We start from the raw sequence: 24,802 nt of genomic DNA, 5'->3' as shown, positions 1-24,802 counted from the left end.
AAAGAGTATAGAGAAAATACTGTATTAATGTACCAAATAACAACTTAAAGTACATAAACCATAGACATCAAGTTCACATTACAGTCTGTCTCTAAAAGCTCATCTTCTTTTAGCTGTCAGTTTGTAAAACATATTGATGCAACCTACGTACCTGTAATGTACAGTACTGATGGTCATCTCCATCTAGCGACCAACGTGCAACCCTACTTATTTCAATGTTATCCCACTAGAGTGTATGCATGAGAAACCTACTGAAACCTGTGAGGGTGCCCCCATGGTTTAGACCGCCTAGGGGCCTCCACAGAGTTTAATCGCAAGTACTGTTTACCTATATATTATAAGCGATAAAGTGTCCCTCATCCCCGACTCTAAAAGTTGGGCAGTATGCACCAGTGCTGCGACAAGATCCTTTAGTACCCAATGCAAAAGCCATAAGTTGCGCAGGTCCTGTTTTTTTTGCACTCCCAACCTGCTGAAGCATCTAAGATGGCCGCTTCTTCTGCCCATCCCTGTGCCCAGCCTTGGTATGCACATTGTAGTTGTTTTTTGGAACACACAAAGCACTGAAATGAACACCCACTTCCCAGCATGAGGGAGCAGATTTATAACCACAGATTGTGTGAAGTAGGGAAATTCCCCTGATGGATGAAACTGTGTGCACTGCGCTGTGTGCAAAAAAAATAGTTGTAAGTCCAGTACAAGTCTAAATGACAGGCTGCTCTTTGGGCTCTGAAGTTTGTGAGATGTTACCCTTTCCTGCAAGTAGGGCATCCCATCAAAATATACGCAAGACTTTAACATTTCACATTATTTGTTGCTTACGCTGCTTTGTGTCTGTGCCAGCGGTTGTTAAAGTGGAGTTCCACCCACTTTTACGACTCTTCAGCATCCCTCATAAACTGTGCACTGTAAACGAATTGGATAGCACCTACTGTATAGCTGCTGTATTCATTTTTTACTTCCTCCTCCCTGGCCGTGGCCCATCGCATCATTTCCTGTTTGCAATGCCTTCTGGGAAGGGGCGGCAACTTCCTCTGACACTGCCGTTGCTATGGAAACCTGACCTGAAACCTATTACACTGCTTGTGCTGCACTGAGCATGTGCGAGATCTGCAAGGATGAGATCCAGTCTGGCTTCAGATGCCCACACTTAAGATGGCCACGGCCTGCTGTAAGTTTATAAAATAACAAACTACTGCTATAAACTAACAAAACAGACCTTAGTTTACAGACTAACTTTACTAGAATACATTAAGCTTGTGTATTATAGGGGAATTTTTATTTAAAAAGTATAATTTCGGCCGGAACACCACTTTAAGTAGTTTTAGCAAGAAGATTTAACGTCTATATCTGAGCAAAACCTAAGTCCTTAACCTTAATCCTGGCACTCCCGGGTGACCCCTCAACAGAATTTATTGTATTATCCTTCAAATTTTATTTTTTAAAAATTTCCCTCATAATAGCTATACCCTAAATTTGCCTCCCTGGCCCGCCACCGGGGGAACGCCTCCTCGAGGGCGTCTCACAATATCACTCCAGGAAGACCCTCTTGGTTATAGTGTGGTGAGTGCAATTTGTAAACTTTGAGCATATTCTCCAATTCAAGTTGTGTATTCTCCAAAACTGTCTATATATTTATGCTTGTTATGTTGATACTATATTTTTCACCTTCATAGACTATATACTACCAGACGCCTCCTGAAGAAGCGGCTGTGACCGCGAAACCGTAGAGGTTACGTCTGCAAGTATCACACCATATAAACCTTTGTCTATGCACCTTGTGGGCATTAGCTATACCAAAACTGAGTGTCAACAATGCTGTAAATAATTATTATTATGTTTGTTTTTGTATGTTAATGTTATCAACATGTACCAAACATGTCCCTTACAGGACTTTTTATCAATTTTGAAATAAATTTACATTTCTTTTAAACCAAGTTTTTTCTTTATGGTACCGCAATAGTCCTCTTCTTTCTTCCTCTTTTGAAAGAGGCAGGACCCCATTGGAGAGGTCCCTGCTCCGATTTCTCTTTCAATCCTATTTTTTGGCTTCATTCATACTGTAGAGTATAAGATTTCCTATCATTTGAGCCCAGTCTTGCCACACAGAGTTAATCCATCTCTGAGCAATCCTCTTTTATTGTTCAGTGAGATAAATCTTGACAAACAGAGAAAAACTTTGTCAAATCCTCCCCCTTGCTGTGAGTGACAGGTGATTTACATATCTCGTGCACTAGCCTAAGAGACATGCATTATTTTTTAATTCCCTCCCACTCCTTTCTTCAGCAGCTCTGCAAGGATTGGCTGTTCCACACCTCACCATGATTTGGCATGCTGAAGTCATGTGGTTACTTTCCTGTCTTTTCACTGGATGTTAGAGATCATAGCAGAAGTTCAGTGTTAGAAATACACAGGAGAAAATGCATATTGACAAGAGGAGTGTAGAGGAGGGCGGGGAGTTTACTGACATCACGACTCCACCCACCGAGCTCCAGACAACAGACCCACCCACAGAATATGCAGTGTTTCGGGTCTAATAACAGACAGAGGGGAGACATTTGACAGATAAAGATACATGGAGGAGGCATGTATATCCTTATAGATAACCCCTATAGCAGTAGTTTAGAAAGGATGAGATTGGGTTTACATCCACTTTAAGAAAGAAGTGTCAGAAAAATATTTAGACTTTAAGTGGTTAAACTTCCTGCATTGTTGAAAACTTGGCAGACTGCCCATATTATTTATTTACACAGAAGTTTTTTTCCCTTTGATCTAAGAAGGAAGCTTAGTAAAATGTATCAAGTTAAAGGCTTGGCAGAATGCCTGGATGCTTTCTTTTGACAGCTGTGTGAGCAGATAGTCTCTCCACTTATTTATTTGAAAGAATTGTCAAACTTTGCAGGAGAGATCGTCAGAGGGGCTGAATCGAGATCACGATTTTTTAATGATTAATTGTGCAGCTCTAATCCACACAACATGTTTGGAGGTCAAATGGCACTGCACATCACCCCAAAAACACCCCCATACCAACAGTGAAGTTTGGAGGTGGGAACATCGTGGTGTGGGGCTGTTTTTCAGTATTTGGTACTGGCAAATTTCATATCATTGAAGAAAGTACCAAAACATTCTTAATAAAAATCTGCTGCCGTCTACCAGAATGATGTAGATGAAACGAATGTGGACATTTCAGCAAGACAATGATCCCAAACACAAAGCCAATGAAACTCTCAATTGGTTTCAAAGAAAGAAAATAAAGCTGCTAGAATGGGCCAGCCAATCACCTGACTTGAATCCAATAGAAAATCTATGGAAATAACTAAAGATCAGAGTTTATAGAAGATGCCCATGGAACCTTCAAGATTTGAAGACTGTTTGTGTGGAAGAATGGACCAAAATCACCCCTGAGAAATGCATGTGACTAGTTTCTCCATACAGGAGCCTGCATTTGAAGCTGTCATTACCAACAAAGCATTTTGTACCAAGTATTAAATACATTTCAGTTAGCGTGTTCAATACTTTTTCCCTGTGTCATTCCATTTTATTACACATAACTTCATTTCTGAACGTTTTTGTTTTGGTGTCTTTGTATGTATGGTTACCGACATGTGGTGAAAATTCCATGTCAATAGCACCTTTACAAATATATTCACCTAGTAAAATGGTGACATGTTCAATACTTATTTTTACCCGCTGTGTATACCATACCTGGCTGATGCCCTTGGAAGCTGCAAATGACTGAAGTAGACACGGATCTCTACTTCCTTCCAGGTCCCGCTCTGAGCAGCTGCCCTGCTGCATTTTGACCACAGGAGGTCAACCACTCGGCACGGGCACCATTCAGAGAATGCTTCACATTTTCTCAATGAATGCAAAGCATTCTTGGATTGGAAGAGGTGAAGAGTATGACATCACCACCCCATCTCTCCATAATCCACACTTCCACTACTTAAAGTGGTTATAAAGCCAGTCATCCCAACTCCTGCCAGCCCCTCTGTAATAATAAGATATAATTCACAGTGTGTGTTTTATTTTTTAATTCGGCAGGTAAATACATTTTTTCACATTGCCTATGTGTTTCGTCTGGTTTAAGACTGTATTTGGCAATTTTATGTCAACACTAAGTATATGTGTTTAACGGCATACTTTAACCACATTTGGTTGTAGACTGTCTTTTAGGCTTTTGCATACATAAAAATAGTTTTTACTATATATGCTGTTATATATCTAAGTAGCCAATAATAGTCTCCCTCCAATTGATGGATTATAGCTGTGGTCTCCAAACTGCGGGCTGGGGGCTAGATGCAGCCCTTTGCTTGCTTTTATCCGGCCCTTGGGGCATTACTTCAAAAAAAGGAAGATTAAGGTCTGGTGTGACCCCTCTGACACCTCCATCCCTAATAGTGCACAAAAAAACAATTGGGTCCAATGACACCAACAATGGGGCAAAAATCCTCTCAATGACACCAACAATTGTTCCTAATGACTCCAACGATGGGGCGCAATTCCTCCCAATAACACGAACGTTGGTGCACAATTCCTCCCACTGACAGCAATGATGGGGCACAATTCCTCCCACTGACACCAAGGATGGGGCATTGTTTTTCCCCACTGAAGTCAGGACTATATATATATATATATATATATATATATATATATATATATATATATATATATATATATATAGTAGCCTTAATAGTCCCCCCTCCAATTGATGGTTTAGAGCTGTCTCCAAAACTGCGGGCCGGGGGGCCAGATGCGGACCTTTGCTTGCTTTTATCCAGCCCTTGGGATACAATTTCATCCACTGATACAAACAATGGGGCATAATTTCCACCCCTCTTCCCGAGACCAGTGATAGGACACAATTCCTCCCAATGACACCAACAATTGGGTCCAATGACACCAATTATGGGGCACAACGCTTCCCACCGACACCTACGATGGGCACAACTCCTCCCACTGAAACCAACAAACGGCCGCTCTTTCTCCTAATGACACCAACATTTGTGACCAATGACACCAACAATGGGGCAAAAATCCTCCCAATGACACCAACAATTGTTCCTAATAAATCCCCCCCAAGACCAGTGATAGGGCACAATTCCTCCCAATGACACAAACAACCAACAATTGGGTCCAATGACACCAACAATGGGGCAAAAATCCTCTCAATGACACCAACAATTGTTCCTAATGACTCCAACGATGGGGCACAATTCCTCCCAATAACACCAACGATGGGGCACAACTCCTCCCAATAACACCAACGTTGGGGCACAATTCCTCCCACTGACAGCAATGATGGGGCACAATTCCTCCAAACTGACGCCAAAGATGGGGCAGTTTTTCCTTACTGAAGTCAGGACTTTTTGTACTCCCAGTGGCCACAGTCTGACCCCCCTAAAGTCTGAAGGACAGTAAACTGGCCCCCTGTTTAAAAAAGTTTGGAGACCCCTGGTTTAGAGGGTATTCTGTATGCTACATGTTCTAGGGATGAGGGCTAAATTAGCACGATACATCTAGAGAGCATTTAGATGATCCAGAAGAGGATTGGAAGAATGTCATATGGTCAGATGAAACCAAAGTAGAACTGTTTGGTAGAAACACAACTCGTCGTGTTTGGAAGAGAGAGAATGCTAAGTTGCAACCAAAGAACACCATACCTACTGTGAAGCATGGGGTGGCAACATCATGCTTTGGGGCTGTTTCTCTGCAAAGGGAAGAGGACGACTGATCCGTGTACATGAAAGAATGAATGGGGCCATGTATCGTGAGATTTTGAGTGCAAACCTCCTCCCATCAGCAAGGGCATTGAAGATGAAACGTGGCTGGGTCTTTCAGCATGACAATGATCCCAAACACACCGCTCGGGCAAAGAAGGAGTGGCTTCGTAAGTAGCATTTCAAGGTCCTGGAGTGGCCTAGCCAGTCTCCAGATCTCAACCCCATAGAAAACCTTTGGGGGGAGTTGAAAGTCTGTTTTGCCCAGCAAGAGCCCCAAAATGTCACTGCTCTAGAGGAGATCTGCATGGAGGAATGGGCCAACATACCAGCAACAGTGTGTGATATATAACAAAGTATTGAGATTAACTTTTGATATTGACAAAATACTTATTTTCCACCATAATTTGCAAATAAATTCTTTCCAAATCAGACAATGTGATTGTCTGGATTTGTTTCCATATTTTGTCTCTCATAGTTGAGGTATACCTATGATGATAATTACAGGCCTCTCCCATCTTTTTAAGTGGGAGAACTTGCACAATTGGTGGCTGACTAAATACTTTTTTGCCCCACTGTATTGCTGTCACTTTGCACAATGCTGCAAATTAAATTGATCACAAGCTCTTGTTTGTTTAAGTTTAGTGTGCTGGCAAATAAAAAAGCAGTAAACTCCACCCTTTTCTTTCTCGCCTCGGGGCAGTGTTGCCAACCTAACAGATTGAAATTTACTGACACAACAACCCAACATTTACTGGCACAGCCAAGTTTTTAATGGCATTTCCAAAAGTTACAAAATTACAGTTTTAAGTACAAATTTCACTATTTAGGCTACAAACATGTACAATACAAAAACCATGTTTCTTATTTTATTTTTCGATATAGTAAGTAGCTCAGGGACAGGACTCAGGAGGGCAAGAAATTAGAATGGGCGGCACACACATGAAATTGACTCTCACAGTGATACTGACAGCAGTGTGCAGCAGTACAGATTACCGACACGACACGTCCCCTCCTGAGTCACAGTGACAGTCTCTCTCCAAGCCAGGTGGTCCCTCCAGTCCAAACAGCACTGATGGTCCCGCTACTGGCCTGTTTTACTCCCATCGTGCAGACCCACACACAAGGCTCTGGCCGCTCTGCTTGGCTCCCTTGCACCATGACATCACAGGACATGCTCAGGCACCGCCTCCACCAGAGCCGCCCGAACACACTGTAACAGGCACTCGTATGGTCTTGGCTGGCTCCCGGCCGAGCATCACTGCAATATTTTTTACTGACAACCTTTTCTTTTTACTGGCATTTACTGGCAGGAGAAAATTGCCTGTTTTTTACTGGCTGCCAGTAAAAATACTGATGATTGGCAACACTGGGGGACACTAGTTCTGAGGGCCTGGGGGAGGGTGAATTCCCTTAATTTGCATAGATTTTCTCTCACTTTCTGTTTAGCTATGGGGAAGGAAGTGAAGGGAAATCTCTGCAATGTAACAGGGATGGTAAAAAATAAACTAACAGTGGTTATAACCCTCCCTTACAATATCCAAAATTGAAAAAAAATTGTTGCCTATAGTTATACTTTAAGCACAAATTTCTGATAATTTTATGAAGAGGACTAAGAAGACATAACCATAGAAAACATATAGCACAGTGAGGAAGGTTTGTGGTCCAGGATGAGAGGGCAGTCAAAATTAGAAGCGCCCCCCCCCCCCACAGTTGCAGAATGCCAGCCGCCCGCATATGCAGTGAGGGCGCTTTATGGGGGCGCTAGACTAATTTGCCTCTCAGCCCAATCCGCCCCATAGGACTGGTGCTACACGAACAGTGTAGCTCAAGCCGGCGGGGACTCTTTCCCTGCTGCCCCCCCTGCAAAGTGCTGCCCTAGGTCTGGGCCTTGTTGGCCTAGGCTAGGATACAGCGTTGCTCATATGTTCCGGAGCAGTTTTTGCTTACAGTTCACACCACACGCAGTTCCAGTGCGTTTTTGATACAATTTGCTAGGTTCCAGTACAGTTCTGTGCAGAAAAAATGCAGCACGCTCTACTTTTTTTTCTGCACCGGAAACTGACTGCACTGGTGTGAACTAAAGCTATTGGAATACATAGAAAACACTGCATGCATTTTTAGTGTAGAAAAAAAGCGCACAGAACTGCATCTGGTGTGCACTAAAACACCATTTCCCAGACTTAAGTTGGCAATACATTAACGAAGCAGGGACTGGCCAAATTTTAATCAGTGTGTGGGCTCCCCCACTTAACAAAAGTTGATTGTTTAATCAACTTCTGGTGAAGGGACATGTTGGAAGTTTGATATTGATTAGCAGCTGCAGCCAATCAGCTGCATAGTAACACTTTTTATGAGCCTGCAACAGGATTGTGTGGTATTGTACAAGAATGGCTTGGGTGAGAGAAGAAGGATGTTTAATTATTTGTAAACCTGTAAGACCTCAATAAATATTATCTGAATGGTCTATAAAATGTTTTGCTCCTTACATCAGAGGTTTTACCATCCTAACATTCCTAGTCTGTCCATTATTTGTGGTAAACTCATACTATTCAGTTACCAGGATTCTTTTCTTTCGGTCTTTTCCCGCAATAATAGAAAGACTGTGCTGGGTTTATTGGCTGTTCTGAGTACAGGCCACAATAGACCTCAGTAAAGGCTATTTTTGTTACATTTACGCTAATTTTAAGCATTCACCCACTGGTGACCCTAAAAAAATAGCATAGCATTCATTAACGTTCTCAGCTAACCCACAGCTAAGCAACGCACACTGGAACTCAGAATGTAGTGTGGGCTAAATTCCTTGTCCTGGTGCACAAACATTGTCATTACTATGGACAAATTTAGGCGTCACCTAAACTAAGCAAAGACACAACCTAACAATGACGTGTAAGCAATTCTTAAAGTGTAGGTCTAGTTTAATTTTCTATTTATTTATTTATTTTTTTTAGATAGGAATTGGATTTCTTGTTGATGATTTACTGCTATCCGAGGCTCCATATGGCCCCTTTCACATGATCTTTCTGTTCAGGTGGACTTAATCAGAAGGTCCATCCAGCTCCAAGGGCAGGCGGAAGTAAAAAGCACTTTTGTACATTTACTTCCTCCTATGTCTGCGTCTGTACAGACCCAGAAAGAAAAAAAGAACAGGACTGGCATCCTTTTGTTTTTCTGGGCCTAAACATGATGGATCGAAGGTAACCTGATGTAAATGGACACACGTCTGTTTACATTCATCCACCCATCATGGGTCCATCACAGTCCACTGTCAAAATGCAGACACAAACTGAATGCGCATGGATGTCACTAAACTGACATATGTCCGGTTCATCTCTGATTCAGCAGGGGATCTGTGAGCAAAGTGGAGTGGCACCATGTGAAAGGACCCCTAGAGCGATTTGTTCATCCACTGGGCTGAAAGAAAAGAAAAATACTAACAGATTCTTCCATCTACACAAACGAGGTAGCTGGAGGAATACACCCCCCCCCCGGAACATTGTACTCTAACAGAGGGGACCTGCCGCTGTTAGGATACACTTATTGGCAGTTGCAGCTGATTGGCTGAAATGTTTTCAACATGTTCCCTCAACAGAAGTTATATAAACAATCAGCTTATGGCAAGCACCACACACATTGAAATTTGGCCAGTCCAGTGATCTAAAGAGTGAATAGGTCGAAACTAGGTCATGGCTGCAGTAGCAGCTATGAGCTTGTTTCTGTTTTTATCAGCATGCAAAAATGCAGGTTGTACAATGTGTGCAAAAAAAAGTGCTCTAGAGAGGTAGTGGTTAATAATTCAACCACCTGCATCTGTTAAAATTTAGGCCTTATTCATGTAGGCTTTAGAAGGCACTCTTCCTGGTGCCCATTGAGCAATCTTCCTCATCACTATGTAAGACACTGTATAGACAGAGTAAATTTCATCCAGCTAACCTCATAGTTAAGGTGAATCCCCCTATCATTCATATTAAAGGAATCCATAAAAACTGTAAGATCTGTCTCACTCCCATCCAATAGGAGGAGGATGTTGTGTACGTATCGAGCCCACAAGGTCACCTCAGGCCTTGGCTGGACATAGACGACATCCTCCCCCCATGACGACACCCCTATCCTGGCGAAAAAAATGACCATCAAACCAAAAAAAGTTGTGGATAGCCGCATACTCCAACAACTCCATAATGAAACCAATCTGTTCCTGAGGTAGATTAGTCTCTATCTAAATAAAATAATACAGCATCTAAGCCCAACTGGTGGGGAATCACAGTGTAAAGTGAAGTGACATCAGCAGTCACCAACCAAGTCCGCTCATGGGGCTTGTGATTGGAAAGAAGGTTGATGACATGCCGGGTGTCCTTCTCGTATGATGGCATCATACGTACTAAGGGCTGCAAAAAAAGTCTATATACTTGCCCACCCGGGAGGTGATGGAATCTATCCCACTAACTATGGGACGTCCCGGGGGGCAAGTAAGACTCTTGTGCACCTTCGGTAAACAATAGATGATGGGAATCCTTGGTGCCTTAGGCACCAAGAATGCCCTTTCTTTCTTATTTAAAATATTCAAATTAAAACCCCTAGTGACAATTAATTCTAATGCACTCCTATACCTCTCACTGGGATTGGAAGGCAGGGGGGTATAATATAGGTAGCATCATCTCTCAATATTCAATATATTTCTTACATATAATAATCTTTGTTCAAGATGACTATGCCCCCCACCCCTTTATCCGCAAGGCGAATAACCAAATTTTTATTAGCACAAAGGGAATCAATACCTAAATCTATATCTTTTTTATTTCTAACCAATTTAAGTTGCATATCATCTAAGTCTTTCAGGGCTAAATCTTTAAAAACTATCAGTGAAGGAGATAGATGCCCACAGGGGTTAAACAATGAAGCATTGGAGAGGCCAGAATGGGAGAATCCCAAAGACACTGTCCTCAAGGGATTGACGGGGTTTGAAGCCAAATATCTCTGGACATTCAGTTTACAAACATATTTGTGAATGTCCATATATGTCTGGAACTTGCTCATGTTACGGGACGGGGCAAATTTCATACCTTTATCGAGGACTCTCATCTCAGAGTTTGTCAAACTATGGGAGCTCAAATTGAAGATGCTGGTGCCTACTACATCCTTTTTCTTTTTGGACTTAGTGCGCCTCTCCCCTCTAGTTCCTCTCTTCGACCACCCTTTTTATTCCTTGATTGGGCCTGGGAAAACCCCAATTTTGTTGTTCATACCCATTGACATAATTGGTCTCTCGTTAGTCACCACGGTTGAAACCGTAGTACCCGTCCGATGTACCAGCATTATCTCCAGCGTAAAGCGGTGGCTGGTACACACCTTCATTAGGACCACCCATATATTAAGGGCAGAAAGCTATTCTGAGTATGTATATTATAGTCAGGCTCTTAGTCTGCATCATAGTGTACCACCTGATGGTCACTATATGCGTAAGATTGATTATACCCCTGACTGCGAGGGTACGGTTGAATGGGAATATGGTTATTGGAATACCCTTGTTTGGGGTTGTAATTAGAGCCACATCCCCGGGGAGGTGGCGGACCCTGTGTCCAACCACGTCCCTGAGCGTGCGGAGGGCCCTGGTTACCATGATGTTGCTGGCCCCGTCCATAGGGTCGAGATGGAGAAAAACCGTTCTGATAACCGCCACCAACTCTTCCTGAGTATCCATAGTTAGGATAAAAAGGGCGTTTCCCACCTCCCGCCTGGGTATGGGCCTGAGCTCCTCTGGCAGGAGAACGGGCTCGACCCATACCAGGAAGGGTATGGCTGTTTTGTATACCCTGTGGTCTTACACCTGATTGGTTCATAACCTGAGGGGTAGTATCCATAGCCGAGTTGGCTGTAGCAGTTTGTTCAGCTAGGAGCTTTTTCTGCCACTCGAATACCGTTTGGGATTCATAACCCCTTCCCGCCGACCGAACGCATATATGCGGCCTCGGCTTTCCGGGGTTATACCGGGATGATGCCCGCAGCTGCAGGCATCATCCCGGTACCGTTGTTTTCAGCGGGCGATCGGCTACCCGAGTATAACAACCGATGCGGCTAAAAGCCGCTCGGCTGTTATACCGGAGGAGTGGGAGGGGACATCCCCCCCCTCCCGCCGCCTCCCGCCGCCTCCCTCCGCTGTTACCGGGCCTCCCGTGCGATCGGGAGGCCCGGTGTCCGTTTCGCTGCCTTCGGCGGCTGGGGGCGGACTGGAACGAAGCTGCGAGCGGCTTCGTTCCAGCCTTCTTCTTGTAAATGCGGAAGCGACGTCATGACGTCACTTCCCGTTTACTCGGCTGCCAATGGCGCCGAATTTAAAAAAGTACACAGTATTCAGAATCGCCGTTTTCGGCGATCTGAATACTTTGAAGTGTAAAGGAGGGATCGGGGGTCTTTTAGACCCCCGATCCCTCTATAAAGAGTACCTGTCACCACATATTACTGTCACAAGGGATGTTTACATTGCTTGTGAGAGCAATAAAAGTAAAAAAAAAAAAAAAAAATTTTAAACACAATTTATAAAGTACAAAAATAAATAAAATAAATAAAAAAAAAAAAAAAAAAAAAATTTTTAAAGTGCCCCTGTCCCCGCGAGCTCGCGCAGCGAAGAAAACGCATACGGAAGTCGCGCCCGCATATGTAAACGGTGTTCAAACCACACATGTGAGGTATCGCCGCGATCGTCAGAGCGAGAGCAATAATTCTAGCCCTAGACCTCCTCTGTAGCTCAAACCTGGTAACCGTAAAAATTTTTTAAAGCGTCGCCTATGGAAATTCAAAGGTACCGTAGTTCGTCGCCATTCCACGAGTGCGTGCAATTATAAAGGGTGACATGTTTGGTATCTATTTACTCAGCGTAACATCATCTTTCACATTATACAAAAAAATTGGGGTAACTTTACTGTTTGGATTTTTTAAAATTCATGAAAGTGTCACTTTTCCAAAAATTTGCGTTTAAAACACCGCTGCACAAATACCGTGTGATAAAAAATATTGCAACAATCGTCATTTTATTCTCTAGATTCTCTGCTAAAAAATATATATAATGTTTGGGGGTTCTAAGTAATTTTCTAGCAAAAAATACGGATTTTAACTTGTAAACACCAAATTTCAAAAATAGGCTTAGTCATGAAAGGGATAAGCCGCAATATTTCTATTAAATTTCTTTTTCATTTTCATTTTTTGCTCTCTCTCCTCTTTTTCAAGTAATTTGAGCACATTTTTGGACCTCTCTACATATTCCTCACTAGCTTTGAAATGAATAATTTTCTCCTTGATGAGTTTGATCTCATCATCGGGTCTTCCTAATTTACTAGCTTTGTTTTCCACTAAGAATTTCAAAAAGCTGATCCCAGCCTCATTAAATCCCCCCAGATCCCCATCGCCCTCCTTGAAAGGTTCAAACACACCTTCAGTGTTAACCACTCTCGTGGCTCTGAACTCAAACACATCCATAGGGCTCTATTTGTATGAAAAGAAAAGAGATTTAGAAACAAAAAGGCCACTAGATGTGGCTAAATAGTCGCAATAATAAGTATGTATAAGGAGAAAAATTGTAAATAAAAAAGACTGCGCTATTAACTAAATATTCCAAGCTGCAACTCAAGATGTTATACAACACCAAGCAAGAATGCAAAAAGATAGAAGCTGCCAGTGGCGGCTGGTGCTTAAAATTTTTTTTGGGGGTGGGGCGCAAACTGAAAAAAAGAAAAAAGAAACATCAATTGCAGCCTCACTAAGCCCATCAAACGCAGCTACTTTTCCCATCAATTGCTGCCACTGTGCCCATGAAACGCAGCCACTTAAACCATCAATTGCCGCCAGTGTGCCCCATCAATTGCCGCCAGTTTGCCCCATCAATTGTCACCAGTGTGCCCCGTCAATTGCTGCCAGTTTGCCCCATCAATTGCCACCAGTTTGCCCCATCATTTGACACCAGTTTGCCCCATCAAATGCTGCCAGTGTCCCCCCCACCTGGCACTTACCTGTCTCGGATCAGTGCAATCCTCCATGCTCCCTCTGAGTCCTTGATGTCTTCTCCAGTCCTCTTCTGCTATGACTGGACGCCCGATAGGTATCCAAACAGCGCCTGTGGCTTCAGCCAATCAGGTGACAGGTAACCAGAACCGGTGCACCTGATTGGCTGAGAGGCGGGTCAATGTTAGGGAAGCGCTTTATTCGATTCCCTAACACAGCACTACGTAAGCAGCGAATGCACAGCAGTGCACCCGCTGTTTACCAATTTGGAAGCCTATTAGAGCCAACGGCTCTAATCAGACACTTCCAAAAACACCCCCGCCGCTGTAAGTCAGATGCCCGGTGCCCGACAAGGGGCCGGACACCTGAATAGGTGGCGGCAGCGGCGACAATAGATAGGTTCATACAATGCATGAATCTATCTATTGAAGATTGACGGGTGCAGGAGAGAGGGGGCAGCACTCCTGTGCCCTCTATGGACGCACCGCCACTGGAAGCTGTGCTAAATAAATTGACCCGTGAGGCAATTACCAATCAGAGGCTAGTAAATGCACTCATAGCTGAAAAAAATTATAAATGAAAAACCAAAAAATAGTGCAACTAATATGGTAAACCAAAAGGAATTAAGATAAAGTGAACCAAATACCCCAATATGACAAAGGATAAACACTCAATGTCAAAACACTATCTTACGGTGCATAATAAGGATCCATCTAACACCATCTTTTTAGGTATTGACAAATATAGGCCCCATTGGAGGGGCAGTCGTTTAGTCAGGAGCATCTCTAAATTAGAGATGTTATGGGTGCATAAGATCAAATGTTACACCCCTTTCGGTTTGAACATAGATGTTGATACCAATTTTTTTATTGATAACTCTTATGCCCCGTACACACGGTCGGACATTGATCGGACATTCCGACAACAAAATCCTAGGATTTTTTTCCGACGGATGCTGGCTCAAACTTGTCTTGCATACACACGGTCACACAAAATTGTCGGAAAACCAGATCATTCTGAACGCGGTGACGTAAAACACGTACGTTGGGACTATAAACGGGGCAGTAGCCAATAGCTTTCATCTCTTTATTTATTCTGAGCATGTGTGGCACTTTGTGCGTCGGATTTGTGTACACACGATCGGAAATTCCGACAACGGACTTTAGTGTCAGTGAATAAAATAGCACTTCAAGGGTCGGATAAAAACAAGCAAAGGGCCACATCTGGCCCCTGGGCTGCAGTTTGGTGACTACTTCTCTAGAGTATTTCTCTAGGCTCCATCATCAGTAGCTATTGTACATAAAAGGTTATGTAGGGAAGTTAGAGATGGAGGACCTAGACCAGTACAGACAGTAATTAGACAATCCCAGAAGAGGAGAGGGCTTCAAAGTACAAGGATGCAGAAGGCTGTGTTAGGGAATGGACTCTTTCTGAAGAAGTCAAATTTGCCAGTAAATCCAACAGCACATTGCAAATGAATAAAAGTCCTTTTAGTCACCAATCAGTGTCAGCAGTTGTGGCTCTGCAGGAGACCAGAGGAGCACTATAAAGTATTTACTAAAAATGAAGGGCACCTCTGCCAATATAAGGCTGGTGTGAACTTTGGTGAGATGCTGAATTTTAGTCAACCTTGCTGTATTACTTAGCCAGAAGAATACTGTATCCATTACATAGCAGTCAGCAGTGGTGTAATTACATATGTAGTGCTTGGTTGCTACTAGTAGCTAACATCCACCATGTCTCCCTGCTGCCAGACCTCCATCTATCACTTCTGAGACAATGAACAGTCTTTTGCGTTGTTTTTATTTATTGGGGGATATAACTTGGTTAGGGGAAAGGAAATATGGGATGCCCATAGAACAATTGCTTTGCCATCATATTTAAGAATTAAATGAAATGTTGAGCCTTGAAGTACTGATGTACACATAATATCTACAGTCACTTCCCCTGCAAAGCACCATGCAAACTATTACTCCTCCTCTGCGTATCTCCTGCAGACTTTTGCTCCCAGGACTTCTGCACAAACTTCCGCTGTAGATCATTATTCTTCCTGTCACATCATCCTCTCTTTGACAAAAGAGATCACTCTGAACAGTCTCAGTTGCTGGCTAGAATTTGTTGTACTATTACTAGGCCAGAGGTCTGCAGTACCTAGTAATTTAGCAACATGTGCTGATTGATGGATTACTGTTCCCAGCAAGTCCGGCCTGCAAATCCTGTGCCCTCAGGCCACAGTGATTTCACACTCTCCCCACAGTCTCTCCTGTAGCCTCGCACCCAGTTCCCCTGGCATGCCTCTTCCAGAACTCCACTGTGGTCCACTCGCCGACCTTCTTCTGCCCCGAGTCCATGATGGAGAACTTTCACTTGACATACTTTCCGGCAGCTTCTCCAACCCCTCTGTTCCAGAACACTTCATTCATGACCGTGTAAGGATGAAGCTCCTTCATCTATGACCATGTAAGAATGAAGCTCCTCCCAGCTCTCCTGGGTTCCTCCGCTAGGCCTCCCACCCCCCCTGCTGCTGCCTAGTACTCCACGTCTCCTGGCCGACAACTCCTCCCAGTGGCCTGTTACCTCAGCTTATATGGGAGGCCTGCCCCCTGCCAATTCCAGTTGGGGATTGGTCAGGGCTCCTCACATGAGCTTCCTGCCACTCCAGCATAGGTCCCAACTGTCCCTGATTTCATGGGGCTGTCCCTGATTTGGAGCAATGTCCCTCTGTCCCTCATTCCTCCTCATTTGTCCCTCATTTTGATTTGATCTATATAGTTGTATATAACATGCACTTTTTATCTCTCAAAAAGTGTTTTCCAGTGCTAAACCTTTCATCTGATTTTTAAATTGCTGCATTTGTAAATTCCAAAAGCCAATATAAAAGGGTTTTAGTGGTAAAAAAAGCATTTAAGGGGTTAACAAATCTTGTTTTTTTTTTACAATTAAGGGGGTGTGGCAGGGGGTGTGTCCTGTTCCTGCATACTTTTGCTGATAGGTGTCCCTCATTCCTCTTTCAAAAGATTGGGAGGTATGCTCCAGTCCTAGGCCCTGCCCCTCCTCCAGAACATTCTCCCTGGAAGCAGGGGAGGCGCCTCAGAACTAGAGCACAGGTGGTCACACCCACTGCTGCACTAACCACTCCCTGCCCCCAGATCAAAACAGACAGGCCTAGCTTAAAGCAAGCCCAAATTTACCTGCACTGGCAGTTTCCCTGACAAAATCCTCACTCTAGCGCCTACCTATGGTAGAGGGTGCTACACATAAAACATACCTCATTATTCTATTGGCCTTAGAAAAGGTTGGTCGCTCACATATCTGTTCTGGAATGCTGGTCTCAGTCCAGTCCTGCAGGGTAATGTCTGAACTGGAAAGTGTGTGGCACTTACCTGTGTAGGGGTCTGAGTTCAGAAACAGCCAGTGTCTGTCTGTCTTCAGGACAGTTGTTGTGGTGAACCAGCCATCCATGAATACAGGCTGCACAGAATGCATGCTCACAGGGTGCTTGTAAAGGATCTTCCAGTACATCCCGACAGATACAACACAGGAGGCCATCATTCACATATCCCAGGAAACGCTCAATATCGTAACCCATAGCTGTGCCTGAAAGGAAAATGGCTTAAAGTGATAAAAGGCTGTACAGAATTCACAGTTCTCTACCCACCTATCTATCAGGTCTGTTTGTTTCCTTTGCATTAAAGTGTATGTACAGCCAACATTTTTTTTTTTTTTAATGGAGTGAGGAAAGATTAGAAGCACTGTCATGTTTTTACTGCTCTTTGTGTTACACTGGGTAGATTCAACTATTCTGTTTGGCTGAGTGACCATTACCAAAGAAAAACCTAAAATTTTACAATTGTCATCAGAACAAGAGGTAAAGACAAATCTTTCAACAGAGTTTGACAACTGTCTAAGGTTCCATTCACACTTGGTGTAAGTAAGAGCCCAAAAACAACTGCTAAATAATTAAAATGAGACAGACCCAGCTTACCACTTATGCACTAAGACAGAAAACTAATCACATCAAAAAGAGTTTGGTAATTGCTGGATAGCAGACCAATCCACCATCCATCCAAGTACCACTTAATTGTCATCCTTAGATCCATTACCGCTAATCCAACCCTAAACTTTACTATTAAAATGACCAAATATCGCAGCTTTCTTCATTGTCAACTGCATTCTCTCATCAAAAATAACATTAAAAAAAAGGCATTGCAACTGTTCATCACTATGTAGGAAAGGAGGATGCATCCATAAAGTGTGTAGGTTGATGGGTAGATGAACACTGAAAGATTTTATAGAGCAACCAGCAAGCCCACTTGTGTTTGATTTGCTTCTACTACTAGATCCCATAACCTGGATGACCATAATCCTTCATGAACATTCTAGATAATACATCCCATATTAATTTGTACATAGAGGACTTGTAAATGAATGCCATCCAGCCCAGCAAATCAGAAAGAATTTTTTTTGGACTCAGGGAACCTAAAATTCAACTTATAACAATAGAAAAGGCCCTAAATAGCCCCAGCTTAAAAGTGTTTAGGAGCATTGGTTACCCAATCCTGGAATTTGTTCAGCCCCAACCAACAAATACAACTGACTTTATTTCTACATCTTCAATCACCTACTGTATATCCTCTAAAGGTGAATTTTATTGTGTTATTAATAGCATGGTAATTACATAAAAGCTGGCCAATATATTATGAAATTGGTGTTTGGCAACACTTACCTAGAGGCAGCAGAACGAGGCAGAAATGCTGATGTGAATTTAGAGAATGAGTTTCAGCAATGTTCGACTGATGAGTCCTCCTGGAGTTTTATTCCCTTCCTTCATTGTAATGACAAAGAGAGAGAATCACTTGTTGGGTTTCCTAAGAGACAGCTCTCTAGTGTTCAGACAGTCACCCTCCGAGCTATGTAAACAATACGCCACTCTTCGCTTGGAAAATGAATCCCTGGATAGTAAAATACTAAAATGCCGGTCAACAGAGACCAACAAAAAAAACCTACATTAACATCAATAGAACTTTGCACACAAGCGACAGAACATGGCCTATTTAATTTTAATTAATACAGTTTATTTTAGAACAATGACATATTCTCTCAAACTTTTTACAATAGCACAATTCATCTCATTCTCTGCTGCGGTGAAACATATACCACTGCACGAAACTCACACAGTATTAACCAATCGACCCCCAGTCTGAAGGAGCTGACACATACACCATGCCCAGCTCAGTGGACATAGCAACCTAAACAATTCCCAGCAGAGTGGACCCTGCAGCACATAGGGTTTAGGTGCGCCCTGACCAGTGTATCTGAGAACTGAGTAAACACACATGGATACATAAAGATGTAAATGTAATATCATTTAAAGTGGTAGTAAACTCTATTTTTTTTTTTTTTTTTACCTACAGGTAAGCATATAATTAAGCTTGCCCGTAGGTTAAATTAATATCTCCTAAACATGCCCTCTGAAGAAATGGCATACCTGTACCGTTCCTTCAGAGCTCTGTGCAGCGGCCCCGACTCCCGCACGCCATTCAAGCGGCCACAGCCTGCGAACCCGGAAGGAAGACTGCATGATGATGGAAGCCTCTGAAGTGGTGACAGCGTGCTGCTGCAGGGCTTCATTTCAAGGCAAGCCTTTACCTTCCCCTTTTGGGTGAAGTTCCACTTAAACTTTGTCTATATTGTAGAAATTGACTGTTCACAGAAATAAAGCAATTTACAGAAGTGGCACTACATATGTTGCAGGTCATACACTTCTTCAGGCAGAAAAGGGCACTGTTTATCCACAATAAAATGTCAGTCCCTTACATACCACAGAAGGCCAGAGGAGCTCCTGTAGCAGGAGCATAGGCGTGCGCAAGGGGTGTGCCAGGTGTGCCTGGGCACACCCTAATCCTGGGGTTGGCAACCTGTCAGTGGTGGGCAGGTGACAGGTAAACCACAACCCTTCCTTGCCGACCCTCAGAACCTGGACAGGAGAAGTGGCGTGGGTGGAATTTAGTAGAACCGATCTGTATTTTCCTCCTGCAGCAGCTAAAAGTAGGCTTCTCCTCTCCCTTTTGTCAACATTCATCTGCCACATGAGGAAAATTATAGGGGATTGGTACTAATATATGCCACCCCCAACACCCCTCATTTCCCTGATCCTCTTCCTTCTGTTGCCTGGGTCTATCATGTGCTCCCTTTCTCCCCCTTCCTCCCATTGTTTCAGGATGGAGAGCGGAGAAGAGGTCGGTAAATATGTCAAACGCATATGTGTTGGAGCTTTGAGATGCACACCCTAATGCAATAGGCTGCGCACACCTATGAGCAGGGGGCTATAGCTTATTCACACTGAGATCCTCAAATTTCCCTGCAGTCATCTGGCAGTGGAAGACTCTTACTCTTAGGTACCGCTCCCTAATGCTACCCCTACTCTCTCCTCAACCAATGTGGGTTCTATCCCTATCTTATTTGCGCACCCACTGGCAATTACGGAGGTCAGTGGACCTTGGGGAAGGTTCTTGGACATTGCAGAGGAGGTGGCCCAGAGACCTTAGAAAAAGGTGAAGCCAGGGTTCCACTGGCCACCAATGTAAGTCGCGTTCTGCCCACTGACCACCAATGTGAGGGAACACTACAATTTTCACTGTCTGTTTTTTTCTGGCTATCATATTAAAATGTTTTGTTTCATTTTTATTACTGAAAATAATTTTGATGTACAGAGCATACCTGGGTGTCAAATACGCTAAATACACCACATCCTTATTGTTTTATTTATTCTTATATCTATAACTAAAGCTGGCCATACACAGATTGAATTTTGTTTTCATGTTGAATCATCTGAAATTATAGCTGTGGATGGCCCTACTGGCACCATCTGACTCAGAAAACTTGTTGGTAGGAGCCTGGCTGAAAACTGTCGGCTAATAAGTGTCTGCAGGCAACGAGGTGGCATCACTGTTCAGGTATACTGAGAGCCGTGGGCTCCAACTATAGGAGATTCATCCATTTATGCTGTTTTATTTAATTTGCTTATCCCTCAGGCTGAATGTAGGAAATCTTTGCGTGTATGGCCAACCTAGAAAATACTTAAACAAAAAATTACTGATGAAGATATATATATATACAGTATCTCACAAAAGTGAGTACACCCCTCACATTTTTGTAAATATTTTATTATATCTTTTCATGTGACAACACTGAAGATATGACACTTTGCTACAATGTAAAGTAGTGAGTGTACAGCTTGTATAACAGTGTAAATTGCTGTCCCCTCAAAATAACTCAACACACAGCCATTAATGTCTAAACCGCTGGCAACAAAAGTGAGTACACCCCTAAGTGAAAATGTCCACATTGGGCTTAAGGTGTCAATATTTTGTGTGGCCACCATAATTTTCCAGCATTGCCTTAACCCTCTTGGGCATGGAGTTCACCAGAGCTTCACAGGTTGCCACTGGAGTCCTCTTCCACTCCTCCATGATGACATCACGGAGCTGGTGGGTGTTAGAGATCTTGCGCTCCTCCACCTTCCATTTGAGGATGCCCCACAGATGCTCAATAGGGTTTAGGTCTGGAGACATCACCTTTAACCTTAGCTTCTGTAGCAAGACAGTGGTTATCTTGGAGGTGTGTTTGAGGTTGTTATCATGTTGGAATTACCGCCCTGCAGCCCATTCTCCAAAGAGAGGAGATCATGCTCTGCTTCAGTATGTAACAGTACATGTTGGCATTCATGGTTTCTTCAATGAACTGTAGCTCCCCAGTGCTGGCAGCACTCATGCAGCCCCAAACTATGACACTCCAACCACCATGCATAACTGTAGGCAAGATACACTTGTCTTTGTACTCCTCACCTGGTTGCCGCCCCACATGCTTGACACCATCTGAACGAAATAAGTTTATCTTGGTCTCATCAGTCCACAGGACGTGGTTCCAGTAATCCATGTCCTTAGTCTGCTTGTCTTCAGAAAACTGTTTGTGGGCTTTCTTGTGCATCATCTTTAGAAGAGGCTTCCTTCTGGGACGACAGCCATGCAGACAAATTTGATGCAGTGTGCGGCGTATGGTCTGAGGACTGACAGGCTGACCCCCCCACCCCTTTAACCTCTGCAGCAATGCTGGCAGCACTCATATGTCTATTTCCCAAAGACAACCTCTGGATATGACGCTGAGCATGTGCACTCAACTTCTTTGGTCGACCATGATGAGGCCTGTTCTGAGTGGAACCCATCCTGTTAAACCGCTGTATGGTCTTGGCCACCGTGCTACAGATCAGTTTCAGGGTCTTGTCAATCTTCTTATAGCCTAGGCCATCTTTATGTAGAGCAACAATTCTTTTTTCAGATCCTCAGCGTTCTTTGCCATGAGGTGCCATGTTGAACTTCCAGTGACCAGTATGAGAGAGTGAGAGCGATAACACCAAATTTAACACACCTGCTCCCCTTTCACACCTGAGACCTTGTAACACTAAAGAGTCACATGACACCGGGGAGGGGAAATGGCTAATTGGGCCCAATTTCATACCTCCCAACATTTTGAGATGGGAATGAGGGACATCTACTAACAAATGTATGTAGGCATAGGACACGCCCCCTGCCACACCCCCTTAAAGGAGAATTAACCAAAAAAAAAAAAAAAGGTTAATGAAATCCACAAGGACTTTTTTTACCACTACTATTCCTTTATATTAGCTTTTAAAATGTACAAATGCAGCAATTTAGAAATTGGATGAAAGGTTTAGCACTGGAAAACACTTTTTGAAAGATAAAAAGTGCATTTTATATACAACTATATGGATCAGACCAAAATGAGGGACAAATGAGGTGGAATGAGGGACATTACTCCAAATCAGGGACAGTTGGGAGCTATGCAATTTGCACATTTTCACTTAGGGGTGTACTCAGTTTTGTTGCCAGCGGTTTAGACATTAATGGCTGTGTGTTGAGGTATTTTGAGGGGACAGCAAATTTACACTGTTATACAATCTGTACACTCACTACTTTACATTGTAGCAAAGTGTCATTTCTTCAGTGTTGTCACATGAAAAGATATAATAAAATATTTACAAAAATGTGAGGGGTGTACTCACTTTTGTGAGATACTGTATACACAGAGTTTTTGTACTATTAAATTATAAATATATTTTTTATCTTCACAGTTTTCAAAGGGCCATTTAAAGTCCCACCTTTGGGTAAAACTTTTTTGTTGAATAAAAAAATATTTAAAGAGTCCTTTTGTGTTAAAAAGATCAAGGAAGACTGCTAGACGGGGAATTTTCTAAAAATTGAAACTGACAGAATCTGGAGCAACTAATCAGCTTCTGGTTTGTACAGTTAAGCTTTGAAAATGAAAGCTAGAAGATGACTGGTTGCTATGTACAACTGCTTCAGATTCGGGCTTCCTCAGTTAGTATTAGTAAATTCTTTACTGTTTTATCATGAAATGGGCTAAACAAACATGGCCACCGGAGTCCGTTGCTGCAGACACTTCCTGTCAGTTCTCTGAATCATTTTCCTCCCCTAGTGCTGAGTTTAGTGGATCACGTGACTACAGTTGTTTCAGTATGAAGTATTACTGAATGATTTTACCGCCATCACCTGAGAGGAGAATATGACAGAAGCAGGGGGACACAGCAGGTACAGTAGACATAGGGGGGCACTGCCAGGCTTTTCATATGATGACAGCAGCACACAGTCAGGCTAGTTGCAGAATGTCTCCTCTGTACCCCTGTAGGGGATTTTAGACATTGTGACACAGTTCTGCCATCACTTCCCTCACAAGGTGACAACCTGTTCCCTCTACAGGAAGTAGAGTGGTCACTCAATGAGATCAGAGGGTGTTGTCACACTTTTTCCACACTGCAAATGCACAGAAACGTGCGCAAAAGCCTGTAGATGTATGAAAATGCAATGTGGTGCGCGTAAAAGCCCAAAGAAGACAGAAGTGACCTCAAGCAAATGCAAGCTTAGGAAAAATACACCGCAAATGCACATAAAAACGCATTTCACTGCGTGTGCAGAAACGCACAGTTTCTGGTGTGAATTGACCCTTAAATCAGGGCTTGCTTTGAATCTAGAAACCAGCTAAAAAAGTCAGGAGTAAGGATGAGCTCCGGCGTGTTCGCACACTCCACGTGCCGAGCCCGCCAGGAAGTCGGCACAGCGCTGCGCTAATCACAGGCAGTGAGACATTTCCCAATGTGCGGCTGCAGAGATCGGGGAAATGTCTCACCGCCTGTGATTAGCGCAACTCAGTGCCGACTTCCTGGTGGGCTCTGCACGTTCAGCATGCGAACACGCCGGAGCTCATCCTTAGGAGCCAGTTTTTTCTTTTGCATAGCGTGTGTTGTCAGCGCCCGGGGCAAGGCAAGTAATTTGCACCCCCTAACCCTAACTTACAGCAGAGCGGACAGCCAATAATCTGACGTAACGGGGTTATAGGCTTGGCCAGAAAGAATGACAAAAAATAACCGGTTATAGGAGGAAGCTCCGCTCCGTTAGGCCCCATTCACACCTGCGCGTTTTGGGATTGCGGCAGAATCGCTGCAATTCAGCGATAAAGCGCAGGTTCAGGTGCCTCTATTTTCAATGACACCTAAAACGTGGTGCAATTTAGCCGCCATTGTTGCACTATGCAAACTCGCGCTCAAAGCGCAATGCTTGTGAATCGCATCTGTGTGAACCACTTCAATAAGAACACATAATATCTAGCCTGTCATGAGAATCTGTGAGTTTGAAAACGCATCCAGAATCACATCTGTATGAACCAGAGTGGCTCCATTCACACCCAGGCGCTTTGGGATCGCAAGCGCAGGTTCAGGTGTCATTATTTCTTTTCAGTGGCACCTAAAACGCTGTGCAATCACATTGCATGAAGCTTGACACCCAAAAAGGAGCAGGAGTTTTGTTTTTTTTTTGTTTTTTTTGTTGTTGTTTTTTTTGGGCAACAAGCTTCACAAGATGCGATTTGCCACACGACAATCACGACAAAACCACACCACTTTTTAGGTGCCATGGAAAATAATGGCACCTGAATCTGTGTTTTGCGATGGCGGGCAGAATTGCAGAGATTCTGCCACGATCCCAAGACGCTCAGAT

General features: G+C 43.4%; 2 protein-coding genes across 2 annotated transcripts in view; one reads left to right on the top strand and one right to left on the bottom strand.

The window, feature by feature from the left end:
- LOC141145365 (RING finger protein 151-like) overlaps positions 1-18,741 on the bottom strand; it is a 65,768-nt gene extending 47,027 nt beyond the window's left edge. The window contains exons 1-2 of the mRNA XM_073631976.1: positions 18,439-18,741; positions 17,096-17,309 (exon numbers count right to left, since the gene is read on the bottom strand). Of these exons, the coding sequence (XP_073488077.1) occupies positions 17,096-17,301 (206 nt within the window). The 5' untranslated portion in view covers positions 17,302-17,309; positions 18,439-18,741. The remainder of the gene's footprint in view (positions 1-17,095; positions 17,310-18,438) is intronic.
- Positions 18,742-23,226: 4,485 nt separating this feature from the next.
- The window catches only part of RAD54B (RAD54 homolog B), a 170,980-nt gene continuing 169,404 nt past the window's right edge, over positions 23,227-24,802 (top strand). The window contains exon 1 of the mRNA XM_073631973.1: positions 23,227-23,341. The gene's annotated coding sequence lies outside the window, so the exon portion shown is untranslated. The remainder of the gene's footprint in view (positions 23,342-24,802) is intronic.

The sequence above is a fragment of the Aquarana catesbeiana genome, linkage group LG05 (genome assembly GCF_042186555.1).
Source record: "Aquarana catesbeiana isolate 2022-GZ linkage group LG05, ASM4218655v1, whole genome shotgun sequence".
NCBI lineage: Eukaryota > Metazoa > Chordata > Amphibia > Anura > Ranidae > Aquarana > Aquarana catesbeiana.
This window is presented reverse-complemented; position numbering and strand designations above follow the sequence as displayed.